The sequence below is a fragment of the Sturnus vulgaris genome, chromosome 7, assembly GCF_052056855.1.
Source record: "Sturnus vulgaris isolate bStuVul1 chromosome 7, bStuVul1.hap1, whole genome shotgun sequence".
NCBI lineage: Eukaryota > Metazoa > Chordata > Aves > Passeriformes > Sturnidae > Sturnus > Sturnus vulgaris.
The window spans coordinates 15,933,539-15,958,771 of record NC_142249.1 but is presented as its reverse complement, the minus strand read 5'-3'; the positions used below and the strand labels follow the sequence as shown (position 1 = coordinate 15,958,771).

At 46.1% G+C, this 25,233-nt stretch overlaps 1 protein-coding gene across 6 annotated transcripts in view; it reads left to right on the top strand.

Moving 5' to 3' along the window:
- NRP2 (neuropilin 2) overlaps nucleotides 1-25,233 on the top strand; it is an 89,017-nt gene that overhangs the window by 46,418 nt on the left and 17,366 nt on the right. For 3 of the 6 annotated variants that reach the window (XM_014880314.2, XM_014880316.2, XM_014880318.2), the window contains exons 10-15: nucleotides 936-1,080; nucleotides 4,792-4,908; nucleotides 7,479-7,631; nucleotides 17,169-17,431; nucleotides 19,559-19,655; nucleotides 22,052-22,093. In XM_014880314.2, coding sequence (XP_014735800.1) covers nucleotides 936-1,080; nucleotides 4,792-4,908; nucleotides 7,479-7,631; nucleotides 17,169-17,431; nucleotides 19,559-19,655; nucleotides 22,052-22,093 — 817 coding nt within the window. The remainder of the gene's footprint in view (nucleotides 1-935; nucleotides 1,081-4,791; nucleotides 4,909-7,478; nucleotides 7,632-17,168; nucleotides 17,432-19,558; nucleotides 19,656-22,051; nucleotides 22,094-25,233) is intronic. The other 3 variants (XM_014880315.2, XM_014880317.2, XM_014880319.2) reach the window with 1 other exon arrangement.

The following is a 25,233-nucleotide window of genomic DNA, read 5'->3' as shown; positions in this document are numbered from 1 at the left end:
GTACTAGTGGCTATAAGTTCCTCCTTTCCCCAGGGATGGCAATTTCTTTTCATTTTCTATTGTGGACCAGGCATGGGGATGTGGACATCACCTGCTGCTTCTCCCAGCTCCTGCTGGTCAGAGTCCAAAAGATGGTGTGTTTTATTATGTTTTGTTAAGTTTTGTGTAGAACAATTATATTTTACACAAACTAATTGCATATTTTAAGGGGAGAAGTGTGGCTGTTGTGGTGTGCAGTCTGAAAGAGGAAGAAACTTCTCTTCAGGAAATTTTCTGTGTCACAGTGGTGTGACCCTGAAATTCCCCATATTTTTTCCTTATCATTGGAGTTCCCCATAATCTTTACGCTTACTGTTATGGGAGGGGCAGGGGCTTGAGGAATAAATAAATTCTCTGCTACTGCCTGTTATATTTTTATGCATATTCCTCTGCTTAAAATTTGGATAAGTTTTAATTTTTCCTGATCTTTCAAAAGAGGGCTGATGCTATCTATAGCCCTCTGTTTATTCCCCACAGACTTTAGTTTGTGCATGTAAGCTGAAAAACAGCAGTACTTGGACTGTGAGGAAAACCAAGTATTTACACCATCTTAGAACATGCAGTAGCTTCTTTATTTACCAAAGGACAAATCTGATCTCATTTATATGTGAAGTCAGTGGATATTCCCCAGGCTTCCCCTGCATGGCTTGGATCAGAATCTAACCCCTGGATTCTGAGCAGAGGCAAAGAGAGATTGTGCAAGTTTCTTAGAAATAGTCTGGCTGGTCCTCTTGAAACGGTTCAGTTCAGCTGGCCTCAATGGCCTGGAAACAGGCAGCTAAACATCTTCAAACTGTGGCTACGTTCTGCCAGACCCAAAATATCAAGCCTAGCTGAGAGCATATGAAATGCACACATCTCTTGCCTTTTCTCTCTCTCTCTCCTTCTCTCTGTAGCTTTTTGAAGGCAACATCCACTATGACATCCCTGAGGTCCGGAGGTTTGACCCTGTTCCTGCCCAGTACATCCGAGTGCACCCGGAGAGGTGGTCCCCAGCAGGAATAGGAATGCGCCTGGAGGTGCTGGGCTGTGACTGGACAGGTAGGAACCCCTGCATCTCTGCCCACTGCCTGCTCAGGGGCCAGGCACTACACCACCAAGGTGCAAACTTAAGGTTATTTCCTGCTGGCCTTCCTCAGCCATGCTGTGGCAGGGAGACTGCAGCCATGAAGGCAGCACCTGTAGGGTGGCTTGGCTCCATCTTTTTATTTCCACCTTGAAAAGAACTGGCCTTGATGCAAGATGTAGCAGCAATGTTTGGACTCCAAGCTTTCACACAGAGCTCCATGCAGAATTTGTCCTCAACTCCCTTCACACTCCTTTCAGATCTTTTACCTGGACATTGTGCAATTTTTCACAGTCTTTTATGTTAGAAGACATTTGGGCTTTTTAGTCCAAATAATAAAACAAAAAGTGGGAGGAGAAGCAGAGATGCAGTGACCAATACTTCATATCCTGAACTGCCACAACAAGGCTTTGCTGTAAAAACAACAGTCCCTCTCTCACTGAGCCCAATGTGGAAACCTTTTTGCAGACAAGGTTGGGAGTTAGCTCTATGATATCTCTACAAACATCCCTAAGATCCAGGAAATTTGTTCACTTTTGCCCACCTGTTTTTCACACGTGGTATCCCTTCAGCCACCGTTTGTTTTAATACAGAGATGAAAACTGACTTCACACACTCATTGGGATCAGTAGAGGTTGTACTTCTGACCCTCTGAGGTTCAGTGGTGATTGATTTCTCCATAGTTTCATCCCCAAAAGCAAAAAATGCACCCAAAGGGTCACTGGGTCTAATGCTAACTTTGCAGTGCCAGCGGCTAGTTGTCCTCTTTTTTAATCTTTTATTTTTTAATAATCTGCTTACATATGAATCTGGAATCCAGATGTCAGGGACAGAGGTATAATTTCTATTTTATAAACACATCTGTAGAAGGCATTTTCTTGTAAGAATTCCCACTCTAGGAAGTTTGAAAGGCACATAGCTTTTTTTTTACTCTCTTGTGCAGTCTTTACTAGCATTTTCTCCTGTGATGTGCTGCAAGATGCATTGCAAACACTTAACAGCAAAGCACACAACACATGTACAGACTATTAATAATGAGAATTTTTCACTTTTGAAGTCAATGGTAAATATCCCCCTGGACTGGCAATCCATTGTAAATTATCTAAACTTTAAATCAGATTAGATCTTAATTTAAATCTTACGACATCTTAGGATGTTGTGGGAGAAGCAGGTGCAAGAAGCAGGAGCTGAGGGCTTTGTGCAGAAGTGGTCAGATAGCTCCCACATTGCTGCTTCCTGCAGCTCCCAGGAGTCTCCAGCTGGCAGATCTCTGCAGACTGCTGCTGGATGGTGCATCACAGCACTGCATCACTGCCATGAAGGGAGGCAGTCTCACAGGACCTCCAGCCATGTGCATGCCAGCCCTTCCACTGTGCTCCTCCAGCTTAGGAAATAAGAAGGGTTTGTCGTCCTTAACTTCTTGTGCTATTTTTGGCCCAAATTTTCTTTAACATGTGCGTCCATGCTCATTTGCAATATCAGTAGCAACAGCACATGTTTTTTCCAGGCAAGGTGCTTTATGGTCATTTCCCAGTCTGGGTAATAATTTGCACATTGTAATGTTTAAAACTCAACTGCCAGGTCATAAATATCCACAGCTTTATTAATCTACAGGCATTCAGCTTTGTAATCAGAGCAGGGCTTGTAATCTTGTGGATTCGCCATGTTACAGAAAGCATTTATATCCCTGATGCAACCTGGTGAACAGAGATAGCCCATGGCATTATCTGCATGTGTAATCCAGGCTGGCTATATGCAGCAGGCCTTGACAGCACCAAGACAGAGCCCTCCTTTGCTGGGAGGACCCTGGCGTGTTACAAAAGTGGCTGCAAAAACCCAGGCAATTGCACTTGTTTGGGAACAAGATGAAGAAATGGATTTAAATAAGATAATTAAAAATATTTCCAAGTGAGGGTCTAAGCCCATATGCACCCTGCCCAGGTGTTTCTATTTCTTATCAGCAGCAAGCATCTTAATTACTGAGTTAAACGGGTAACAGCCGCAACTGGGCTCACAAACTAGCTGCCTACTAACTCAAAAATTGGGAAGCAGGCAGTCAGCAATTGGCTTCTTTCAAAGACCTGCCAAAATTTTTCCTCTGAAGAGTGGAGAATGATGAATGTTCACTTGCAGCTGGGTTTCTCTCCTTTGAAGTTCCAAACATCTGGTTTCAATTGCTCAGTGACTTTGCATTTTGATTAGCAGTTACCACCAGTCGAACAGACACTTGCAGGGCCGGGGAGGAGTGAGAAAGCAAGCAAGCAAGACCTCTCTTTTTCACTTTCCATTTCACACATGATGCTGTCCTGCCTGTTATTTTCATTATCTCTTGTAACCATCGTGTTGCGGCTCTGCCATGGTAACTGATTTTTCAAGATATATTTCTGCGGCTTGTCCAGGGCAATGCAACACCATTGATTTACATCCGCTCAGCATCTGTGTCCCATATGGGACTTGGCTTTCAAGGTCCTTCCACATTGTCACATTTCAGCTATAAATCTCGATATACAGGAACAACAACCTAAAAAAATGTACCAGCTCTAAATAAGTTCCAGCTTTTGCTATGTTGCTTTCACCTGCTGCTTGTTTTTTTATTTTCTTTTTTTTTATGACATTTTTCTGTGCCTGGCCGCTTGCAATTTGCTTCTTGGTTGCATTTGGAGTTTATGGGGTTGTAACAAATTTGAACTTACAAACTAAAAGACTTTGAGGTTATTTGGTATTTTATCCTGAACAAAAGACAGCCACTGGGGAAAAAAAAAACCAAAAAAAACCCAGAGAGTTTATGTACAACATGTTTAATAACAGGAAAATAAAAGGGCATAAAGGAGCCTATGGAAAATATTCAATGTATTTAGCCATTTCCTCCTGCTTCTGGCTTTATTAAATGATATCCTGAAGGGTGCCGACAAAGAAACACAATCATGCATAACTGAGCTAAGCTGTCTCTTTCTAAAAGTGCAAAGAATCAAGTCTGCTGTACTCCACTTAATTCACCCATAAAAGGAGAGTTTGCTGGAACCTAATGTCATTTACTGTTGATCTTAATATCCTTCCCTTTCTTGCTTAAATTTCCCCTGACACCTGCTTGGAGGCTGTTACACATGGGCCATGTTAGAGAAAGGGAAATTGGACAGAGACCCTTTGAAAGCATAGTCAGGAGCCTGGAGTGTGAAACCAGATGCTTTCTGCAGTGAGCCAGAGCTCACCAGGGGATCCTCTGGGTCCGCTTGTGGTTACATCATTTGTGGGTTTGAGTGACTTGTTTTATAAATTGGCACAATTGGTGGGAATGTTGTGTGTGTTTTTTCAACGTGTCATACGCCTTTGTGAAAGAAAAAGATGTTCTGCCTGTGATCTCACTTATCCAGTAATGACAGCTAAGTGGATTGCCAACACCCGTGTAGATTGTAGATTAAAAAATTAAGAGTAAAAGTAGTGTGTATGTCTAGAGGAGAGGCTTGTTCAGTGGGAACTCCAAATCCACAGAAGTCCCATATGGAAAGACAGTTCACTTGAAGTTCAAACCATGCTGACATTTGTAGCACGTGGAAATGTCATGGCATACTTGTTCTATCTCTTCCTGTCATTATAAGAACATGATAAAAAGATTTTTTGCCTTGTTTCTACTACCTGGCTTCTTGTACTGTCTGTTGCAAACAGCTTCTCTGCTCCATTTTTTTCAGATGTCAGGCCCACTGCAGAGACGCTGGTGCCCACTTTGAAGAGTGAAGAGACCACCACTCCCTACCCAACTGATGCAGAAGCAACCGACTGTGGTGATAGCTGTGGAGAAGAGGAGGGTATGTATCAGAGCAGCGCATCTTTATCTCAATAACTGATGGGTTAAGAGCTAGGAAAATACTCTTATCTTCCCATTAGCGCCAATACACAGGGCTGATTCCTGGAAAGCTTTGAGTAATATTATTAGTGATAGGCCAGGATTTAAAAAAAAAACAAAAAAACCTAACCCTTAAACAAATCTGCCAAAATCTGATAAGTTCTATCAAGGAAGGATGGAAGAGCAAGAGATAGCAACTAATTCAGTCCCTAGGGTACAAGACATGAAGAGCTGGTCTCCCAGCTTCCTTACATGACCTAAAGAAACTCATTTAGTGCCTTGTTTAGAACCATCTCCATTCCAGATCACCTCTTGGCTGGATGTCATAAACTCAGAAGGTGATTCAGACTGCCTGGTATGTAGGGCTCCTTTTGCAGAAGTCACAACTGTGGAAGTAAATCACAGGACGTATTGAAGACTGATGTCCTGAACACTTACCAGCTTAAGGATCATCTTCCCTAATTCAGCAGCTTAAAATTTAGGACAGTCTGGGCTCCTTGTGTGGGCAGTAGAGAGAAGGGAACACTAACTCCACTAACTCCATGCAGGATTTCATCTACCCAGTCTTAGGTGGCTGTCAAATGTCCATGAAATGGTTTGGTATCTGTAGCACTTGACTACTTCTGATGATGGAAGAAGCTGAATGTTAGTTTAGACTCCATGCTGTGCTTGTTAAGAGCCACTGCTGGGCGAGGGCTAATCTTCTCTGCCTCAAATCCCTATTTGTAAAAGCAGACATCGTATTCTTTTTTTCATCGTATTGCTTCTTGCAAGGGAGATGTGAGCATCTAAAGGTTGTGAAAGGTCCAGATGAAGAGGAGAGGGCTTGACAGAACTGTGCAAGGTTAGTTGTACAGTGCAGTGTTCAGGAAGTGCATTCCCCTGGGTGCAACAGCAGAGCCTGGGCCTCAGCACCAGAGCATTTACACAAGGACTTCAATAAGAATCTCACAAGGAAAAGATATCCTCTGAGATAGCTTCTAGGATTTCTGTCCCTTCAGCTTCCAGTCTCAGATTAAAAAAAATTAATGGGTTTTAAAATAAATAAATTTATAAAAGAACATTAATTGGCTTTCTCACACTTCCCATGGGGATTCTGCTGTACTTTAGTTCTAGAAATGTAAGTCGGAGAAGTAGCTCAAAGGGCCTGATTCTCATTGCTTTGCCTTAGTGATAAGGCTGTGCAACCCTGCTGCTATTGAGGCACTTGGGAAAGTGCTGAAAGGAAATTTAGGCCAGTAACAGTCTCTGCAAGAACACGATTCCTGGGTGCAATCCAGGGCAAGAGAGCAAGCAGAGTATGCTGTGGAGCGTGGAACCAGCCTGCTTGTCAGCTTCCCTCAGATTTAGCAACAATTTTCATTCTCATACTCCATAAAACAATGAGTGTGTTTCTCTGGGCAATCAGATTTATGACAGCCAAACAGAAACAATGCTACTCTCCAGGGTATGAGATTAGATTGGAATAAAAGAATCCATGATCTGCATTGTTTTATTTTGGAGTGGGAGCATGTAAAAAAAGCCCTCTGCCCCTTGCAGTGAAGTTCTCCTGATGCCTATCACTTGAGTCACTCACCTCCTTCTGGCTATCGCTTGCTTTGTGGGCACTGTGATTTAAAACTTCCTCCTTGCTCAGGAAAATCCTGGCCTATAATTAGGCTCAGACATGCATGTCCACTGAGTGCTTGGTATGGATTCAGCCACTTTCTGCAGCCTCCATGCCACATGACTGATTCCCTTGACTAAAGGAGCCAGCAGCTGCCTCACTGCCACACGCAGCCCCTGGCATGTGCCCGCCTGCCCACAGCCCTGTCTCTGCAGGAAAGCTCTCCAGAGCTTTCAAAGCTGTTGTCACAGGGAAATTAACTCTGCTCCTGTTTCAAGATGGAAAGGACTCGCCCAACAACCATGTGGTGAGTCCATAGCAGAGCTAGAAATAGAGGCTGCCTTCTTTCACTCAGAATCCAAAAGGCTTGAGCTCATGGTGGCCCCACGTTTTCCCTGGTAACGTTTCCATGAGAAGGTAGGAAGCAGTGAGTGACAGCTCTCCAGGATGACAGACAGCTCCCGTCTGGTGCAAGTGGCTAGGTCTGTCACTCAGGAGCTGGGTTTCTGGAGCACTTGAGATTCTCCTTTTGGAGCCAGGCAGGAACTGCTGAGCATGGGGCACTCAGGAAGGACTCTTCCCTGACATTTAAAAAGGCATTTAATATTGACCACTCTAGGGGAGGAAGAGAAGGTGCTGATTAGAGTCTGGAAGCATTTGGTTCTTGCTTTTATATTTGCTTAGTTTGGTGGATTAGCCACAGGACATGGTGTGAACATTTTGATGATGCAGAACTTAAGGCTGATCCTTGGAGCTGAGGAAATGTGAGATAGGTTAAAAGCATCTGTGTGAGTGAGATTTCATGCTTTCTTCAGTTTTGATGGCTTGCCAGCTATTTTAGATTTGGGTTGTTTTTTAATAGCAACCCTTCATGGGTAGGTCATTTTTTAATCCGACTTTATTTTGCTTCTATTTCTTTTTACAAGATTTCCAACTCCCTGCGAACTTCAACTGCAACTTTGATCTTCCTGAAGACCTTTGTGGTTGGTCACATGACTTGGCAACCGGTTATACGTGGTCTTTTCAGCCTGCAGACACCTGGATTGGCAACTCTGAACCAAGCCCTGATGCTGTGCCTGGTAAGATGATACCAAAAGCAGGGAAGAGAGAGCTGACGGGGCTTTCTCCATGTGAACAGTATGAATGATTATTGCACAGCTATCATGAGTTGTGAGGGCTGTGCAGAGCTGAACTTCTTTCATGGAAACTTTCAGATGCTTTACTGTATGGTTCATGACTTATTTATAGGACTGTGACTGCTGGCACTGAATTATACTAACTGTCCTCTTGAGATAGCCTTGACTCAGACACTTTGAATCCAGTGGGACTGTGAAGGCTAGCCCAGGCTTTGTTCCACATCCTGATCTAAATGTCCTCTGTAGGATCCTGTGCTTTTTCCCCAAAATGCATTTCTTCCTCTCCCATATGTTACTCAGATTGCCTATAGTCTTCAGCTACTCTGCACTCTGGGCTTGTGAGGCTGGATTTCAGTCTCCTCCAAGTGAAAGATGTGCTAAGCCCTAAGAATGCTGGAAATGCCAGCTTCTTGCTGTTTGACTTTTGCCTTTTTCTCTTCGTGCTCTGGAAGCAGAAGATTCGCATGACTGTAACAGAGCCTAATTTATGGAGGACCTCACTGAGATGTACTGGCATGGGTTGCAAGGGAGCCTGCCTCTGGCAATGCAGTTGATAGATTAAGTTCTTCAGCTTCACATCCTGGAACTCCAGGACTAGCATGCTTTCCTTATCCCTCATTGACTTTGTGGCACAGTTGGCATGAAGAACGTTTGCCAATTTCCTTATGACAGTAGGCTGTGTCACCGTAGCACCACTTCACTCTCAGTCATTGCTTGTGAAAGTCAAGGCTGCTGCAGGCGAGCTGGCTGATCTGCCCTGTGCTGGGCTCTGCCCTGTGCTGGGCTCTGCCCTGATGGCTGGTGACTCCAGTGTCTGTGTGTCCCACGCCCAGGGAGCTGTTCATCGTGTGGGCCCCTCCTCGCCCTGCCCTGGGTAAGGTTGAGTCTCGGAATGCAAACATTCAGAAGAACCTGTTAGCCACCTGGCAGAGTCGCTGGCCAGATTGGCAGTGCCGCCAGCCAGTTGGAAAGCCGTGCAGCCAACACCTGGTAGGCAGTGCTAAAGAGGAAAATATGTATTCCAGAAACATATGGGAAGAGGAGAATCTGCTACATCTCCACACACAAATCACCCCCACACAAATGCACACATCATTTCTCTCTTCAGCTCCTGAGGTGCTTAGCTTTTTTCTAAGAGACACGGTAATGCTGTAAGTGCAGCCCATATGGACATCTGAAAAATTCTTCAGCGTGACATAGGGACACAGTGTCTGCTATGGAGAAAAATATTTTCATATTTCAAGTGTTTATCTCTTCAGCATTTGAGTGCTTTAGAAGATTAATATCTGGAGCTCAGTGGAGCCTCAGGCAACAGGAGAGAACACTTACAGCCAGCCCCAGACTTAATAACCCTCCCCATCTCATTCACTGTAATAATGTTTAATTAATATAAGTCTCCTGCAAGTAGGATAAAAATTACTTATTTTTATAACTCAGACTCAATTTTTCATTTCATTTCCTCTCCCTTGAGTATCCCTACAATTAGTTGGCCATAGTTTCTTAGAAGATCCTATTGTAGCCCAGGAGAGGCTGGTGCTGCCTCAGACAGCAGCATGCAGTCCTGTTTTTTTTTTCCCTTCTTCTGCTCTTTCTCCTTTTTCTCAGTTATGAATTGTGCAGTTTCACTGTTGAGGCTGGGGAATGTCATCCTACTGAGTTCAGTGGTCTGGTTTTGTGCCAGTGTGGAGAACTCTCCCTTAGGATGCTGTGCAGAGTCAGGCACTGAAGCACTGAGGGGGTGCAGGCAGGAATTCCAGCACTGCCCTGCAAGTCATGGGCTGTGTGGGCAGGGGAGGAGGAGGAGGAGGAGGTGGCTCCAGGGGGCTGCAGGGACTTACCCACAGCAGTGGGGGAAGCCAGCAGCAAATACCAGCACAGGCTGAGGGATCAGCTTTGGCACGGCCACAGATCTGCTTCCTGGCTGGCTCAGGCAAGAGTGTGCCATCCTGGCATTTGTGGGCATCCACTGCCTTGTCCCCACAGCACAGGGCTGCAGGGGAGTTGGAATAAAAAGGCATCACTGCTATGCCTCACTTTGGTCCTGCTCTTAGAAATTAAGAAGACATGACACAAAAAGAAGCAACTATTTGCTTCTTTCCTCCCTGAAGAGCTTTTAAAGGCAACTGGAGAAACATGAAAAAGAGGCAATGCCAGCTCCTTGGTGGTGACAGAATCAAAGCATTGTTTGGTTCACACTCCCCCATTCTTCCCTGCCCTTCCCTCGTGCTCCCTCCAGCACTTTGTTTCCAGTTAGAAAATTCACGCTCAGACTCCAGGGAGCAAGGAATGAAAAGCTGTTGTTCGGGGTGGTCTTTGCTTATGAATTCCCCACCCTGGGGTGAGCAGTTGGGTGAAGGAGAGCAGCTGTGCTTGGTTAGAGGCAGGGCAAAAGTTAAGGGGAGCTCAAGGCTGCCAGAGCCCAATTTAGTCTGATTTAAAGGTGCTGGCCCAGGCTAGAGGCCATGGCTGCTCCACAGTAGCAAGAAAGTGTGCTTTGCCTTTAAGAGCTACGTGGAATGTGTTTCTACTTCTTTTGAAAATGGCAAAACAAAAATTAAAATTAAAAAGGAAAAAATAATAATGAAAGGAGGAGCCCTGGCTCAGTCTGCGTAAGAGAGAGGGGGAAGGAAATGACCATGGTGAAATATCCTCTGTGAGGCACTTGATTAGAAAAGTCTGCTGAGAGACAGGCCTGAATTCCTCAGATATCTCCCAATTTCATTTTATGCGCTGCATGCAATTCCTCCTTGTCTTTGGCACGGAGAACTTCTCAAGACTGACAAGACACCCACTGCTCTCATTCCACTATTTTTATTTCCAAGATACTCTTTCAGGCAGCTCTGCATTTCTTTTTTTAGCCCTGTGTTCCTTGGGCTCTTCACACCATGGATTAACTCCACGTCCTCTCCTGCAGGCTCCCATTACATGTCTGGGGACTTCATTGGTGAAAGTGGACCCAAAGTGCCCAGCTCAGCAGAAGCCCAGCATGGTTCCAACTGCTACCTGCCCTTTGCAAGCCTAGAAAATACCACAGGCTCCCTTTTCCATGCCCCCATAAGAGATTGTCAGGATTTTTCCCTCTATGGACTTTCAGATGGTTCCCATTGGCAGAAAGATTCCCCTTAGCTGCACCTAGTAAGCTTCAAGGAGCAACAAGTTCAGGTTTCAATGAGATTTCATCCCCCCTCCTGCTGCACGCAATGGCAGCATGCCATTGGTGTCAAGAAAAGGTCTTAAGACCTGAAAATAAATCTGGGTTGATAAGTTGGACACCTCACTTTTCACCATCTTTTAATTTCACTGGGGTCTTGATCCTGAAGGGTCTAAAGATCCTGGGTTGTATCCTTAGCTGATCAATGTCATTGTCTTGCTCTCAGTGATGCTACACTAGTAAGCCAGTACTGAAGAGCTGGAATCTCCATGTTTTGCCCATTTTTTCCCCTTCCTTTGCCTTGCAGTGCTTAAGTAAATGCCCTGTGGCTCTAGAAGAGCACTGTGGGATCTGTAGCTTTACCATATATTGCTTCTCTTTTGGGTGAACACAGCATCAAGGTCAGAGCTCTGGCAGCATCATCAGTCCTGTGTTGTTCGGATGTTGGCAGTTGTACATGCACACAGAAAAGGAAGCACTTTTAACCTTGTAGCTCTCCTGACCACACAGCTTTTGGGCTGGGCTGCAAAAACCCACTGAGAGCTTCTCTTGTGGGCCATGGCCTTGCTGGCTTTGAGGGTCAGGAATGCTGCTCATTTGGGTTGCAGGCACTGCAGGGAAAGGTTTATTTGTTTCAAAGTGTTTTCAGCAGAGGAGTGTTTATAGTGCTCTGAAGTTTCGTAAGAGCTTATTTTTTAAGAGAAACAAATGTTAAGCTGTTTTTAAGCTGATGGTGACCCCTTACCATTCCTGTCTTTTTCCCATGGGATCTTTAAAAGGGAAAGTTTCATATTTTTCCTGCAATCCATGAGAACTGCTGCCTGAAGGCCTTGATTCTACTGTCCAAAACAGCAGCAAGGTTTTCATGGTGTTAACAGGGCAGGGCTGAACTGAAATGGGTCTGCACTTACTCTCATGAGAGTCGCAGGGCTTGTGCCTTGGGGACACATTTTGACCTCTAGGGTCAATCCTGTGTCCTTTGAAGTAGGAAGGAGTTTTACATGCGGGGTGGTATGAAAGTCAAGCATTTCTGTGCAATGAGTGAGCAGCTGCACGCTGTGGGAAGGAGACCACATATCCATCTTTGTCTCTCTTCGCTCCCCTCATGTGTGGTGCAGATTGCCTCTCAGCAAAGCTGTACGTGTCTCTCCTGACTCTCATTTGCACAGTGAGGACAGCAAATGCTAAAAAGTCCTTCGTGCCCTGGCTGCCCACAGCGTGGCAGAGCTGCAGCACCCCAATCACAGGAGTTTGCTGAGCGTCAGCTGGTCTGTGTGAATTCCCTGGCTGCAGGCTAGGGTCAGGCTCTGGCTATCCATGTGCCCACACTGTCTTCATGAGAGAAGGAGGTATGGCCATGGTCTGTTCCAGCAAAGCTTCTGCTTGCTTGGGCTGGGCTGGACTGGAGACAGGAGAAAAAAAAAAACATTTCTCTGGGGCTCACTGCTTGCCTCAGTCACTTTTTGGACCCAAACACCAATGACATTCCCACTTAAAAAAGCAGGCTGGAATGCTCTCTGCAAAGCAAGACGCCATCTCTCAAACCTTAGCGTGTGCACCACCCCATGGCTTCGCAGCAGGGAGTTACAGAGCAGGGCTGAGGAAAGGAGTGCGTGCAGAAGCAAGTGGCAGCTGTGCAGTGCAGTGCAGCACCAGCCTGCTCACGTCTGCAGCTGTGCAGGCACACACCCTGGGCTGCTGGGGCTCTGCACATCTTTCGTGTAGGGGCAGGCAGGGTGCCCACCACACTGCCAAAGGACAAGTTTTGGTGGCTGGCAGCTCACTTAGCATAAATATCGGGCTCTAATTGGCATTTGATTTGTCAGGAGCACTGTGCCTTCCCCTGCACTTCCTGGGGGAGATAGAAGGACTCACAGTTGCACCGTGCTGTTGAGGGTGTGAGGCTTAATTGAGAGAATGTAATGGCAAGTCCATTAGAAAGGCTCTGGAGAGCAGGCTGAGAGCCTGGTTCTGGGTAAGTGTGGGATTTTATGCCTTTTGACGGGCTGATTTAGAGACTGAAATGGCAAGGACTTGGCAGGCTAATTAACACATAATCAAAATTGAGGGGATTTTCCAGTAGATGCAGTGATCTAGTTAATATAAATATTAGTTTTATGGAGGATTGACTTCCCATCCTAGATGAAAGTCTGTCATTGAGGAGAGGCCTGTCATGAAATTATAGTGGCAGCCTTTTGAGGTGAATTTGCATGATTTGCCAAAAAATTTAAAAATATGATAACCATCCAATTTTAATCTGCATATTCATGCAGCTGCCATTCCCTTGCTACCAATCCACCCTGCAGTCATGAGGGCATCCGAGCTGATCTGCTCCCCAGGAACGGCAAGAGCTGATGCAGCTTCCACCTCACATGCCCCAGAAGAACAGTAGGATCGTGCCTCACTGGGATATCCCCTTGGCCATGACACAGTGTGGTTGGGGTGACATTCAGGGCATTCGGTGCAAACAGCAGTGCTCACAGCAGTGTGGTCACCTATGGGATTTGACAGACAAGAGGTGGCTGCCACTGGGCTGCAGTGCTGCCAGCTAAAGCACGCTGTGCAACAAAGGAGAGTGCAGCAACCTTTGGAGGGACGTAAGTGAAGGCAATTCACGTGGTTTCTCCATAGGAGCAGCAGCTGTAACTCAACAATATTTCCAGTGAGGGGGAAATGCAGAGGGAGTCTGAAATCTCAGTAATTGCTTGTGTACATGCTGCCCAACGTGTTTTGCTGGAACACCTCCAGATGTGCTGCTGAGATCCATGAGGGAAGGTGTTTTCCTTGAGAGATGGGGTGAGATGGGCAGGACCCAAGCACAGGCAGGCTGACCTTGCAGAGGGGGCAGCTGCTGTAGCTTGTGCTTTCAGTCTGACCAAACTGTGAGGCTTCATCCCCCACTGCCCCTAATGTCCTCTCAGATGGCTTCCTAGCAGGAGGGGACAGGTGTGCCAAGAGAAAACTGCATTGCCCAGATGGTTGGTTTGCAGAGCCCAGCTGGTGATTTATCCAGGACTCACTGCCATGCACACACGAGGGGCTCTGCCATCGTCTGGCTGGGGTATTTCTATGTTCACATTACTGGCTTCCTTACATCCAGATGATCCCATAAATCTTCCATGAGATTTATGCCATAGCATGAGTTGCAAAACAGTGGTAAAATGCCTGAGTGGGTTTGTCCTGCCTTTTTTGAGCCAGTGCTTTGAACTACTGGTGCCAGTTCTATGGGGGACGTAGCTATTGTGTTAGGAATAGAGACTGCAAAGCAAAGTTCTGGGAAAGAGATTAAAATGCATTTCTGATCCTGGAAGAATTGATCAGCCCATCTTTGCAAAGCTCCCTTCAAGTGTTTTAACAGGGGAAATCAGCCTTTCAGATGCTTTCTGTGCCAAAAGCTTCCATTTACTGTATCAATCAGAGTGACTACTGGAACCACCAGGCTTCCACATGCTGTTCCAACAATTTCGCTCCACAGTGCCCTTATTCAGTCAATCTCAGCAAATTTGTAGGGCTTTTCCAAAGATCCAACTAGCCATTAGAGTGATCCAGCCATTTATTTCATCTTCAAGTGACTTTCTATGTCATTCTTTGTCATTCTATGTCATGCCTGCCTGCACTCAGCTTTCCACCCCAGAAACTGGTACTGGTAGCAGGAGCAAGAGCACATGGTGCCCAAACCCTCTGCTCCTTGCAGAGGAGCAACTGGAATCACCACTCAAAGACTGAGCCTCCTTGCAGCCCTTTAGACTGACAGGAGGTCCTGGAGAGCTCTGTGGGCCCCAGCAAGATTTGGGCAGAGAGCACAGGAGATGGAGGGTTCCCAAGTCTCTGAAAGATCCTGTGTTGCTGAGGGGAGCATTAGTTTTGGCTGCAGTTTAGGAGTTTCTTTGATTTCACAGTTTGATAGGAATGGGAACAAACAGAAGGTCAATGTCAATCCTGGCAGGAGGGATGTGACTCAGAGGCACACAGGCTCCTCTGCTGAAGTGGCAAGGCAACCACACTGGATACCACTGGCTCCCAGAGTGTAGATAATGGGAGGTGTCCAGCTGCACAATTAGAATAATCCCCTCTGGTCAGCTGTGGGCTATGGGTAGCTCCAAGGATGGCTCAAAACCCTGCACTCAGTCAGGCTTCTTAGATACTGGCACTAACTGTTGGTCCTGAATTTTGAGGATCTGGATTTGATCATTCTTGAGCCTGACTAGTGCTTTTATTAAAGATTTCCCTGTGAGACTATTTCAGCTGTGAGATAAGTGTATGACTGCAGTCTGATTTGTTCCCTTGTTTGTTGTTGCTGTTCTTTTCTTGTTGCTGCTTTTTTATTTGAAGAGGCTTGTAGTGAATTACAAAAAGAGGATTTTAATTCAGGAGACCTTGATGACTTATTATGCCTTATCGCACCTTAGGCATGGAGTACAGCTTGTTCATTTTTTTTAATTCCTCCACTTGTTTATCTCCCACATCTCCTCCTCCACTACTACCACTCTGAGGTAAATCACAAGAACACTCCTCCATTAGAAAACGGCATGGTACTTTTTCAAGTGATTCACTCAAACAGGAGTGGGCAAACACACTTTCATCCTTTTTTTCTGCTACTGTTTGTTGGCATAAAGTGCCAAGTGGCCCAGGGACATTTCATAGGTGCTAGAAAATTTTGCTAAAATAGTGCTGTTTCTTTGTGTGGCCAGCCGGGAACAGATTTGTCCTTCATACAGCAAAATCAGTGTAAGTTCATAGGAGTGGATATGCTTTTGAAGTACTTTGATCACACATGCTAGGAGTAGAATGATGGCAAATATTCCTGTTATCTTGTCCTAAATTTATTTTAGAAGGCTGCGTAGCTCACAGTGGTTGGTTTCTGCTCTCTGGCACTGACAATCTTGCAGCAGGGCCAGTGCCACTGATAGATCTCCTTTGGGCTGCAATGTCACCTGACTGCTGAGCAGCAGTGAGGTCAGCTGCTGTTTTCTGGGTGGAACCTGTCTTTCTATGAATTTCAAGTTCAGGTCTCTCTGGTTTAAGTTTTGGAGGTGTTTTGAGCGCATTTTGCAAACATTCTGAGTACAGACACTGCTCTTGCCACTGCTGTGGGCACTGAAGCCACAGGGGGAGCAGGGCAGGCAGGGGCAAGCTGCTGCTCAGAGCTTGGCCCATCAGGCACAGCAGGTTTAAGATGTGGGGGAAGGAAGTAACAAATCCTTCAGTGTAGTTCTGGGGCAGAGATAATCCTCTTGTGGCTGGTACATGCTGACATGAAACACCAGTGGCACTTGCCTACTGTGTGTACATCCCTCTGTTGAGAAAAATGCAAAATCTAGCAATATCTGTAGCTGGCATGTCTGAGTCACCTTGCACTGCAGCTCTGCAGCTGGAGCGACCCAAGGGACTCAGTCCTGGCACTGGTCATGCTGGAGGGACAGGTAAAGATCACTTCAGCTACAGACTTGGCTTTCATTCTGTGCTAAGGGATTTCAGACATCCAAGCTGCAAATGGGTAACTCCTTGAGGAGGCTTTTCATCAGAGGGAAACCACTGATTCCGAATAACGTCAGGTGTGCCTGGGGATTTGTATCCATGGGCTTTTGCTGCTATTGATATTCAGATTAAATATCTCCAGTTCCAGCTTCAGCCTTGAACTTCTCCTGGGATATCAAGTGTATGAAATCTCTCCTCCCTGAGGGCTGGCAAAAAAGTGTGGCATAATTTAAATGTAATATTAGAGCAAGTGAATCCTCTGTTGTATGTATTTCAGCTACCTTCAAGTTTGCAACCACCCAGTTGTCACCTAAGCATGCTTCACATATTGGGTCCGTGTCCTTCCTCTGTGCTGTGCTTTAGAGGCTGTTTTGCTGCATTACAGAAAAACTGAGAGCCATAGTTTCATTATGTTATGTGTATCCTCAAAACAAGACGAGTTTTCAGCACTGGCATATATAGCAAAACCCACCTCGGGCTTGTTCACTAAGGAAGCTCCCAGTAGAATAAACACACATACCCCCTGCCAATGCAATTATCGTGGCATCACTTTTTAACTTCTTCTAATTATGTCAGTCTTTTTCTTAACCACTTTCTGCTGTTGGTCTCCTACCCAGGGAGAGGGTGGTGGCTGGTGAGGGAAGTGTGTGACTTGATGCTCTGCCTGGGCTACACAGGTGCAGCAGTGGCACAGCTGGACGAGCACACAAAGGGTGCCGGTGTGAGAGCCCACTTTTGCAGGCATGGGGCTGCACTGCCATGCAGCACTGCAAAGCCACTTGGCAGGAGGTGAGGCACTTGTTGCCAGTGGCTGCAGAAAATAATAGAATGGTGTTTTCCTCTCTGAACAGATGTCAAGAATTACCTGCAACTGCAAAGCAGCGGAAGGCGGGAAGGCCAGCGAGCTCGGCTCATCAGCCCCACCATCTATTTGCCCCAGAGTGCTGTCTGCATGGTTTTCCAGTACCAGGCATGGGGCAGCAATGGGGTGATGCTGCGGGTCTGGCGGGAAGCCAGCCAGGAGCACAAGGCTCTGTGGGTCATCACGGAGGACCAAGGGGAGGAGTGGAGGGAAGGCCGCATCATTTTGCCAAGCTACGACATGGAGTACCGGGTAAGATGCTTGCAGAAGGTGTGCTGGACCAGGTAGACTTCTCCAGCATCTTGATTTCAGTGTTTCAGAGCCCAGGCCCATTCATCATTGGGGAATGTGGCTGTTTTCATTGTGTTTCTCAAGTTGCCATAGTAACTAAGCTACACTGTTTGTTATTCTGAGAGTGCCTGTCTTCTGCACAGACTTGGGCCTTTGTTCAGCCTGTTGCCTTTCATATTCCTCAGATCTTTCATTGTGCAAATATTCTCCATTTTTCTTTTCTTCTATTTTTTTTTTGTTGTTGTTTTTTGGTTGGGTTGGTTTGTTTGTTTGTTTCATTTTGTTTTGAGCATTTCTTCCTCCTACAACTGAAGGTCATCAGATAGTCTGACCAGAGGCAGATGTGCAGCTCCAGGGAGCAAACCCAGCAACCAGGAGAAGCAGGAAGCTGGGAGGGAGCATAGCCAGTTCTTTAGGGTGGGCAGCAAACAGACATTCTCCAGCCTCAGCTGCAAGTGTTGACGTAGGAGAAAGAAGAGGGAATGCAGGCTCGTTTGTGAATCCTCTTCTCTGCTACCTTAGCCTAGATCAGAGGGCTGGGTGCAGGGCTATGGGATCAAGGCCCTGTCCCACTGTCAGGAGATCAATGGAAGAGAAGGGATGGGCTGGATGGAGGAAGGGAACTATGCTGCCTTGCCACAGCCATCTGAGCCCCTCTGGCACAGCTGTACCAGCACCCCGTGGAGAGGCTGCTGCTTCCAGGAGTGCCTTTGGCGTGGCTGTCCCTTTTGGGCAGTGTGCTGTTTGTGAGGGAGGCAGCACTACTGTTGTCACTTGTTAATGAGCATCAGCACAGCATCCAGCACCCTCCAAGGCAGAAGGAAATTCAGACTCTTCAGGCAGCACTTTAGTGACCACCCTGGTGGGGAGCTTTGCTCCAGCCAGCTCCCAGCCCTTACCCTGGCCCGGGGAGCTTCTGCTGTTAAGCCACTGATCTCCAAACTGCTGCCTCCCACGTGGGTTGACAGCCTGAGCTTGGGACCCACAGCCCAGACATTCCATTGCCCGTGCAGTCAGATGCCCAGCCCTTCAGGGAGGTGTCCTTGCAGGCAGACATGGATCGTAGGCACCCTAGGTGAAAGGGAGCACCTAATATGGGGAGAGGAAGTTTGTGAAGTACATAGCCCTAGGAAATTATTTGGACCGTTAGAATCCTAGTATCACTAGAGTTGGAAAAGGCCACCAGGATCATCAAGTTCAATTATTAACCCAGCATCATCAAGTGCAGCACTAAACCATATCCACAAGTGCCACGTCCACATGCCTTTTGAACACTTCTAGGGATGGTGATTCCACCACTTCCCTTGGCAGCCAATGCAGTGCCTTCAGAGTAGGCAGGGGGATATAAAGCAAAAGCTTTACACTGGAGCTGCCTGACTAGTTTGTTTGTATGGGTTTGGCTTTTTAATAAAATACCAGAAAACACAATATGCCTACAGATAAGAATGATGGGCACTGGCTGACTACTTTGTGTGCTAACATGAATATACCAGCATTAGCTGAATATTGGCGTCATTATGTAAATATTGCAAGTGTCTCCACTCAGCAGTTCTTAGAGCTAACGACTCTACTTACTTTTGTAAATATATTTTGCCTGTGATTAAGTAGGAATAAGCTGACCCTTCTCCCCTGACATTTCAATACTTCTTATGTAATGTTGATGGGAACAGCACTTTACAGTTAATGTAGCTGTGCATTTTGTGTCCTTCCCTTCCTTTTTGTGATCATAGCTCAGTTAATACCATGGGCCAAAGCTGCTGCTGCAGTAACTCAGTTATGCCACTCACACCATTTGTGCAAGAGCTAGGGGGGGTTCACTGAGTCTTTATTTGTTATGAGAGTCATTTAACTAAAAAAGTTGCAAGCCGAATGCTGCCAGGCCAGGCAAAGATCTCTGTTGAACCTGTCCTTGCTCAGCAGTTTTCCCTGGAAAAGGGGTGGCAGAGGGCAAGGAAGCAGAAGTAGTGCCAGGTGATCCACAGCTCTGCAGGGAAAGACAGAGGCAATTTCCCACCCTTTCCTTTGGGAGCAGCAGCCACCCTCTGCTTCCCAGCTTAGCATTGACATTTCTGTCCCGATTTCCCACAGATCGTGTTTGAGGGATTTATCCGCAATGGCCACTCGGGAGAGCTGGCCCTGGATGACATCCGGCTCGGCACTGACATCCCGCTGGAGAACTGCATGGGTACGTGCTGCATCCCGCCAGGGAGGGAGGGAGGGAGGGGCAGCTCAGGCTGGAGAGCCTCGGCTTGCAAGCTGTCAGTGGGCCCCCTCTTCCCGGGCTGAGTTTCCAGGAGTTTCTGGATCTCAGCTGGACTTTCATTGCCCAGGAAGGAAATGAGGGCGACTCAGCCTCTGGGGGACAGGGCTCTGCCTGCGTTGGTGTGAGGAGAAGGAAGAGCATGTCTCTGCCACACAAAGCTGAAAGAGCAGCTGAGGGTTACTGAAGACTATTCTATGTGATAAGGACATACACCAAATTTAAAAGGAAAGTGCTGAACAAAAGAAGCCAGCTGTCAGTCAGTATTACACACTTAGAAGGGTTCAAAAGGAGTCTTCTCTAATAAGAAAAAAAAACAGCAGAGAGGTTTTACAGCAATGTTAACAGAGTAACAAAAGAAATTTTTGCCCTAGAATTCACCATTTCCCAAACCAGGCCAAAAACCAGGTAAAAACAGAGAGGACTAGGGGGTAAAAAAAGGAGAAAAAAAAGTGTGTTTCAGCAGTTTGCTGGTGGAGCCATTGCCCTGCACTTTTCCTCTAGCTGGCATATCCGTGCAGTCACACCAATGGCTCTGGCTGCCATCTAGCTTGGGAGTGGATTTAGAGGTATCCCAGTTGAGCATGGGACCAGCAGTATTTCATTAGTGACATCTTGCTGAGAGCTGCCCAGAGCAGCGAGGTCCTGCTCTTCTGCGTGACCTGAGAGAAGCGTGTCTCACTGGGAAGTGTCTGGCCCATCCTGAAGCCATTGGAAAAAGTGGAGAAGAGCCTCTCTCCCTTTTGGGCTTTGAAAGGCCCCATTCAGTGAAACTGCTCTCCTCACCGCCCAAGGAAGGATCCCAGTGCCTCCTAACCCAAGCAGGACAGACACTCTCCTCAAGGGGTGTTTCTCAGGGGAGGAAGCACCAGACAAATTGTGCTTGGGAAGAGCTGGTTACATAAATTGCCTCCCTATGCAGGCAGGTGAGGGTGAAGATGGTAGAGGAACCAGCACTGATAATAAAACAGAGGGCTAGGACTGCCCCAGAGAGGCTCTTAAGCACTGTCAGTCCCCATTTCTTTGATGCTTTGAACTCTGCTGGTCTCCCATCTGCTAAAGGAGCTAATACTTCAGCTGTCAAATTCCCGGTATTTAAGGCTTGACAGTGGTGTTTTAATCTCTTGCCTTCTATGGCATTAAAGGGAAGCAAGACCCATGATTAACACTAATAGTATTTCCTATCTAACTTCTTTGGAGCTCAGCAATTCACCTAGCTCCAGTCTTATTGTATCTTGGGCCTCATGAACCTGAAGTTTAATATTTCAAAAGCAAAAGCATTAATAAATTACAAAGTTTCAAGCATTTTCAGCCCAAAAAAACCACACCAAACTGCTACACAAAATTATTTTACCCAGTCTAGGAATTTGAATGTGGATCTTAAAACCCATAAGGATTGTTTGTTTCAGATCATTTCCAGCAAAGGGCTCCCACTGCAAACTTTAACATTACTTAGAGGTCATTTCCAGTTTCACCAAAATAACAATGAAATGGTAGCAATACCATGCTGTTCTTTTTCTTTCCGAGCCATTAGAATAGCTGACTCCAGCACAGGCTACTGTTTTTTTCAAACATAATCCTTGGAAGTAATCTGATTCCTTTTTAGCATGAAAGAATGCTAATAAGTCACAATAATTTTTTCCTTTGACAAATGTGTCATTCGCATTTTGAACCCGAGTGATGATTTCATAGCACTCAGTAGAGCCAGAGTCTGCTTCTGTGACTCACAGGCATAATGCAGAAGTAATCTAAAAATAATCAGAAGTCTATTACTTCTGCAAGAAAGTAATCAGTAGTAAGTACCGATTATTACTTTTCAGATCCAGTAATTTGTAATAGATTACATCTTCAAAGTATCTTGAAAGAAGGAAAAATATCACTTGCCTTTGTTTCTTGTCACTGTGAGATGGAGAGGAGCAGGGCATCACTGCTCAGAATTAACACAATTCCCATGTGAGTAACAGTGCCAGAGTTGAGCCAGAAACCAAAACCACTTCTGGAAATTTAGGGGGTTTCAGGGTTTCATCACTGTGCCAGGTGAGGCTTTTTCATTGGATGACTCAGGCCAGCCAGGCTGAATCCAAATGACTCTCAACCTCAGACATATTTTCCTCTGAAGTGTGTCTGAGTCGAAGCTTTTTGTGTCTGTTTGGTCCTGGCTGAGGTTGGCTGGCTCCCCGTGCTGTTCCCAGCGAGTGGCTCCTGTGGGGCACAGCCACACGCCTGCTCTGCTTGGCCACTGCAAATCAACAGGGACATGAACTGGGGGCTGGGTGTGTAATACCCCCTCTCTAATACGAGCTTTTGTTTTCCTTCTGCAGAACCCATAACAGCTTTCCCAGGTGAGAACTCCTACTTTCCAGGTAAAACTGCACTTCTCTTGGTGGTTTTGTTCTGCTGGCATGGGCTTTTACACTGAAGGAAAGCAATGTGTGTGCTTGTACAAACAGCAAATGTTCTGAGCACTGAAATGGCAAGTGTGTACTAAACCTCCCCCACCGCAGCAGCAGGAGACAGCATCCTCTGACTTCTGCTAGGTGACAGGGAACAGGCAAGCAGGCAAGTCCCCTGTCTTGGGACTGAATAGCGTTAGGAAAACTGCCATCATGAGAAGCACTTTGCTCCTGAAAAGCAGCTAAGCCTAAAATGGGGAGGCTGAGGAGTAAAGAGTAGTTTTCAATTCACTTAAATGAATAAAAAAGAGTAGCCAGTTAAAAGTGAAATCTGGTGGTAGTAATTCATATTATTGTGAGGGAAGGTGGTTCTCTAGTTCATAGATACTCCAGCAGTGGTGGTGTTCAGTGCTGGAAAAGGAGGGTGGGGCCACTCTGCTTGGAAGGGGAAGGGAGTTGGGAGGTATAAGTGGGAAAGCAAAGTGCCATGAGAAACTCTGAAGGTGACAGTGAATAAAAGGAAAACAAGTGCAAATGGTGCATTTAACAGCTTAATACTAGCCTGGAGAATAGAAACCAACATTTCTCTGATCAAACCTGCAGGGCGGGAGAAAAGGTGAGGAATTCCAAGAAATTGTCTCTCTCTTTTCAGTGCTGTTTGTCTTGCTCTGGGATGAGAGAAACTATCTAGTTTTGCAGACATCAGTTTAGTCTGAGGGATTTGCCTGTTTTTTAAATTTGTTTTCCTGCCTGCCTCTTCAGAAATGTGTCTGAGGGTTGTGTTGTGATGACGAGCAATCTTGGAGCTCCCCTTAATTTTGAGAGTTGTTTTGTCAATTCAATCAACATGCCCTTTGCTTTCATTGGGACATGATGTCTGTTCTCTTTCCATCCCCTGCTGTGCTGGTGAATTGTGAGATATGGCTGGACTCTGCCCTAGAAGCAGCTGCATTTCTGTGTGGGCAGAGCTGTCTCTCCTGGGTGCGTGCATTGGGAGCTGTGGCAGTGAAGGCAAAGTAGGCACGGAGGCTGAAGTCACATGCACGACTCTGTCCCTGGGGATTCAGGCTGTGCAGTGTTACCAATGTGAGGGTCAAGTGCAGGGTCTAACACCATGTGCTACAGTCACACCCATACTGTAACAACCAAGAATTTAGTTCTGCTTGTTTGTAGGCTGCTTATTTATCTGATATTCAGGCTTGTGGTGTTACTGAAAAACTGCTGCGATATTCTCAGGTGACAGCTAAAACCTCACAACCATTCATGGCTTCCACCATTGCTCTACATTCTCCTAGGCCTGGTCTGGTATCTATTTTGCAAACACCATCCTTGTCTTTTGGGACATGTTACAGTTTGAACCTCTCTCTGGGTCCTCACATTCTATTCTAAAGTCTCTCCTAAAGTCCTGCTAATTCGTATTGTTTGTCTTCTTCTCCACCCCTGCCCTGCTGCCTGAGTGCCTCCACTTCCCCGTTGTATTTCCCGGGGCACTCTGCCTGGGGAGAAACAGTGAGGTTCCTGAGCACCACAGGCAGATGCTGTTACAGGCACACCTCCCCTTCCCGCTGGAACTTGCCAGCTTGTCCCAATGGCTCCTGCCCATTCCTGGATCCCTCAAGGACATCTTAGCATTGGTCATAATAGGGGAGCAATTGCAGCAAAAGGTGAAAACGTTTCCCTGGATGACAGGCAGGAATAGATGGCACAAAGGGATGGAGTGACCTGGGGAAGAGAAAACTGTAGAGGGAAAAGATGAAGAAGTGAAGATAAAGACAGGAGGTAATTACATGATAACAATTAAAATGAGAGTGAGACAGACATGCCCAACAGAAGGAGAGAGTAAAATGAGGGAAAGAAGTCCCTGGCTGAAGAAAAAAAGGGAGCTGGAGATAAAAAAGTATGCACAAATTACTGAGATGTTCTACAGCCCCCACTCCTGCAATTACATGATGAGCTGAAAAAGTCAGACGCCATTAAAAATAATAGCAAAGCCTTCCTCTCCTGGCTTGGGAGCAAAGCTGATAATATGCACCTTACAGGCTCCAGGATCACAAAGCAAATAATAAGAAGAGAATTTGTGTAGGTGGAATATGTTTCACCTAGTGGGTCTCGGGAGCTTACAGGACCAGGAAAGCGTGCTTCAACTGTTCTGCATTTGAGCATTGGTACATTCCACCCTTAAAGAAAGGGTACAACAAGTGTCTGGAAGCAAGGAATTAGATAAATACCAGGCTAAAAATAAGAGATGTATTCCAAAGAATGCATGGAGAAAAGCCATGAGGAAAAACCATGGGGAAAATTTGCCTTTGGGACTCTCTCCCTGGGGGTATCCTGAAATCAAAATAGAGATATCTCCCGAGCAATGACAGGTAGCAAGTTATGGGGTTGAGACTGACACTGGTTTTGTGGCATTCATATTAGATGAGTGTAATACTTGCTTTCTTCTGTGTCATCTATGAAAAGTCCAGCTGTGTTGCTTGTCCACACCAGTTAATGTCAGTGATTACAGGAAGGAATATGAGCTGTGACATGGCAGTGGCAGAGCAAGGCAGGCAGCCCTCTAGGCAGCTTTCTGGAAAGGATTTTCTCCTTTTTTTTCCCGAGATGACTATTGCTTTTCCTTCTTTGGGTTTTGAGTCTCCAAAACTAGTCCCTATAGAGAGTTCCCTATTGAAAAGACAATGGGGCAGTACGTGGCCAGGTTGGAGGTGTAAGCACCAGCAGCACAACCACATAAAATATCCATCCTGTAGGGATTAAATCAGGTTTCCACTGACTGGTGTTCCAAGCTGTGCCATAAACACAGCAGCCACAAACTTGACAGCAACAGCAGGAGGCAGTTCTTTATTAAGACGAGAGCACTAGTGAATAAATGAGGAAGGGCAAGTGTGTGTGTGGCAGAAGGCAAAGGGGAGTGGAAAAATTATTAAGTTAAGAAGATGGATTTTTTTTTCCATCTCCCTGAGCAGTGAACGTTTCCACTGATATAACAGAAAACTTCCAGAGAGCAGCAGAGCCAGTAAAAACAGAGCAGATAACATCAGCTCTGTATGCTGAGTGGATGGGCAGCTATATTTAGTGGCTGGCAGTGTAAGGAAGAACAATCATTA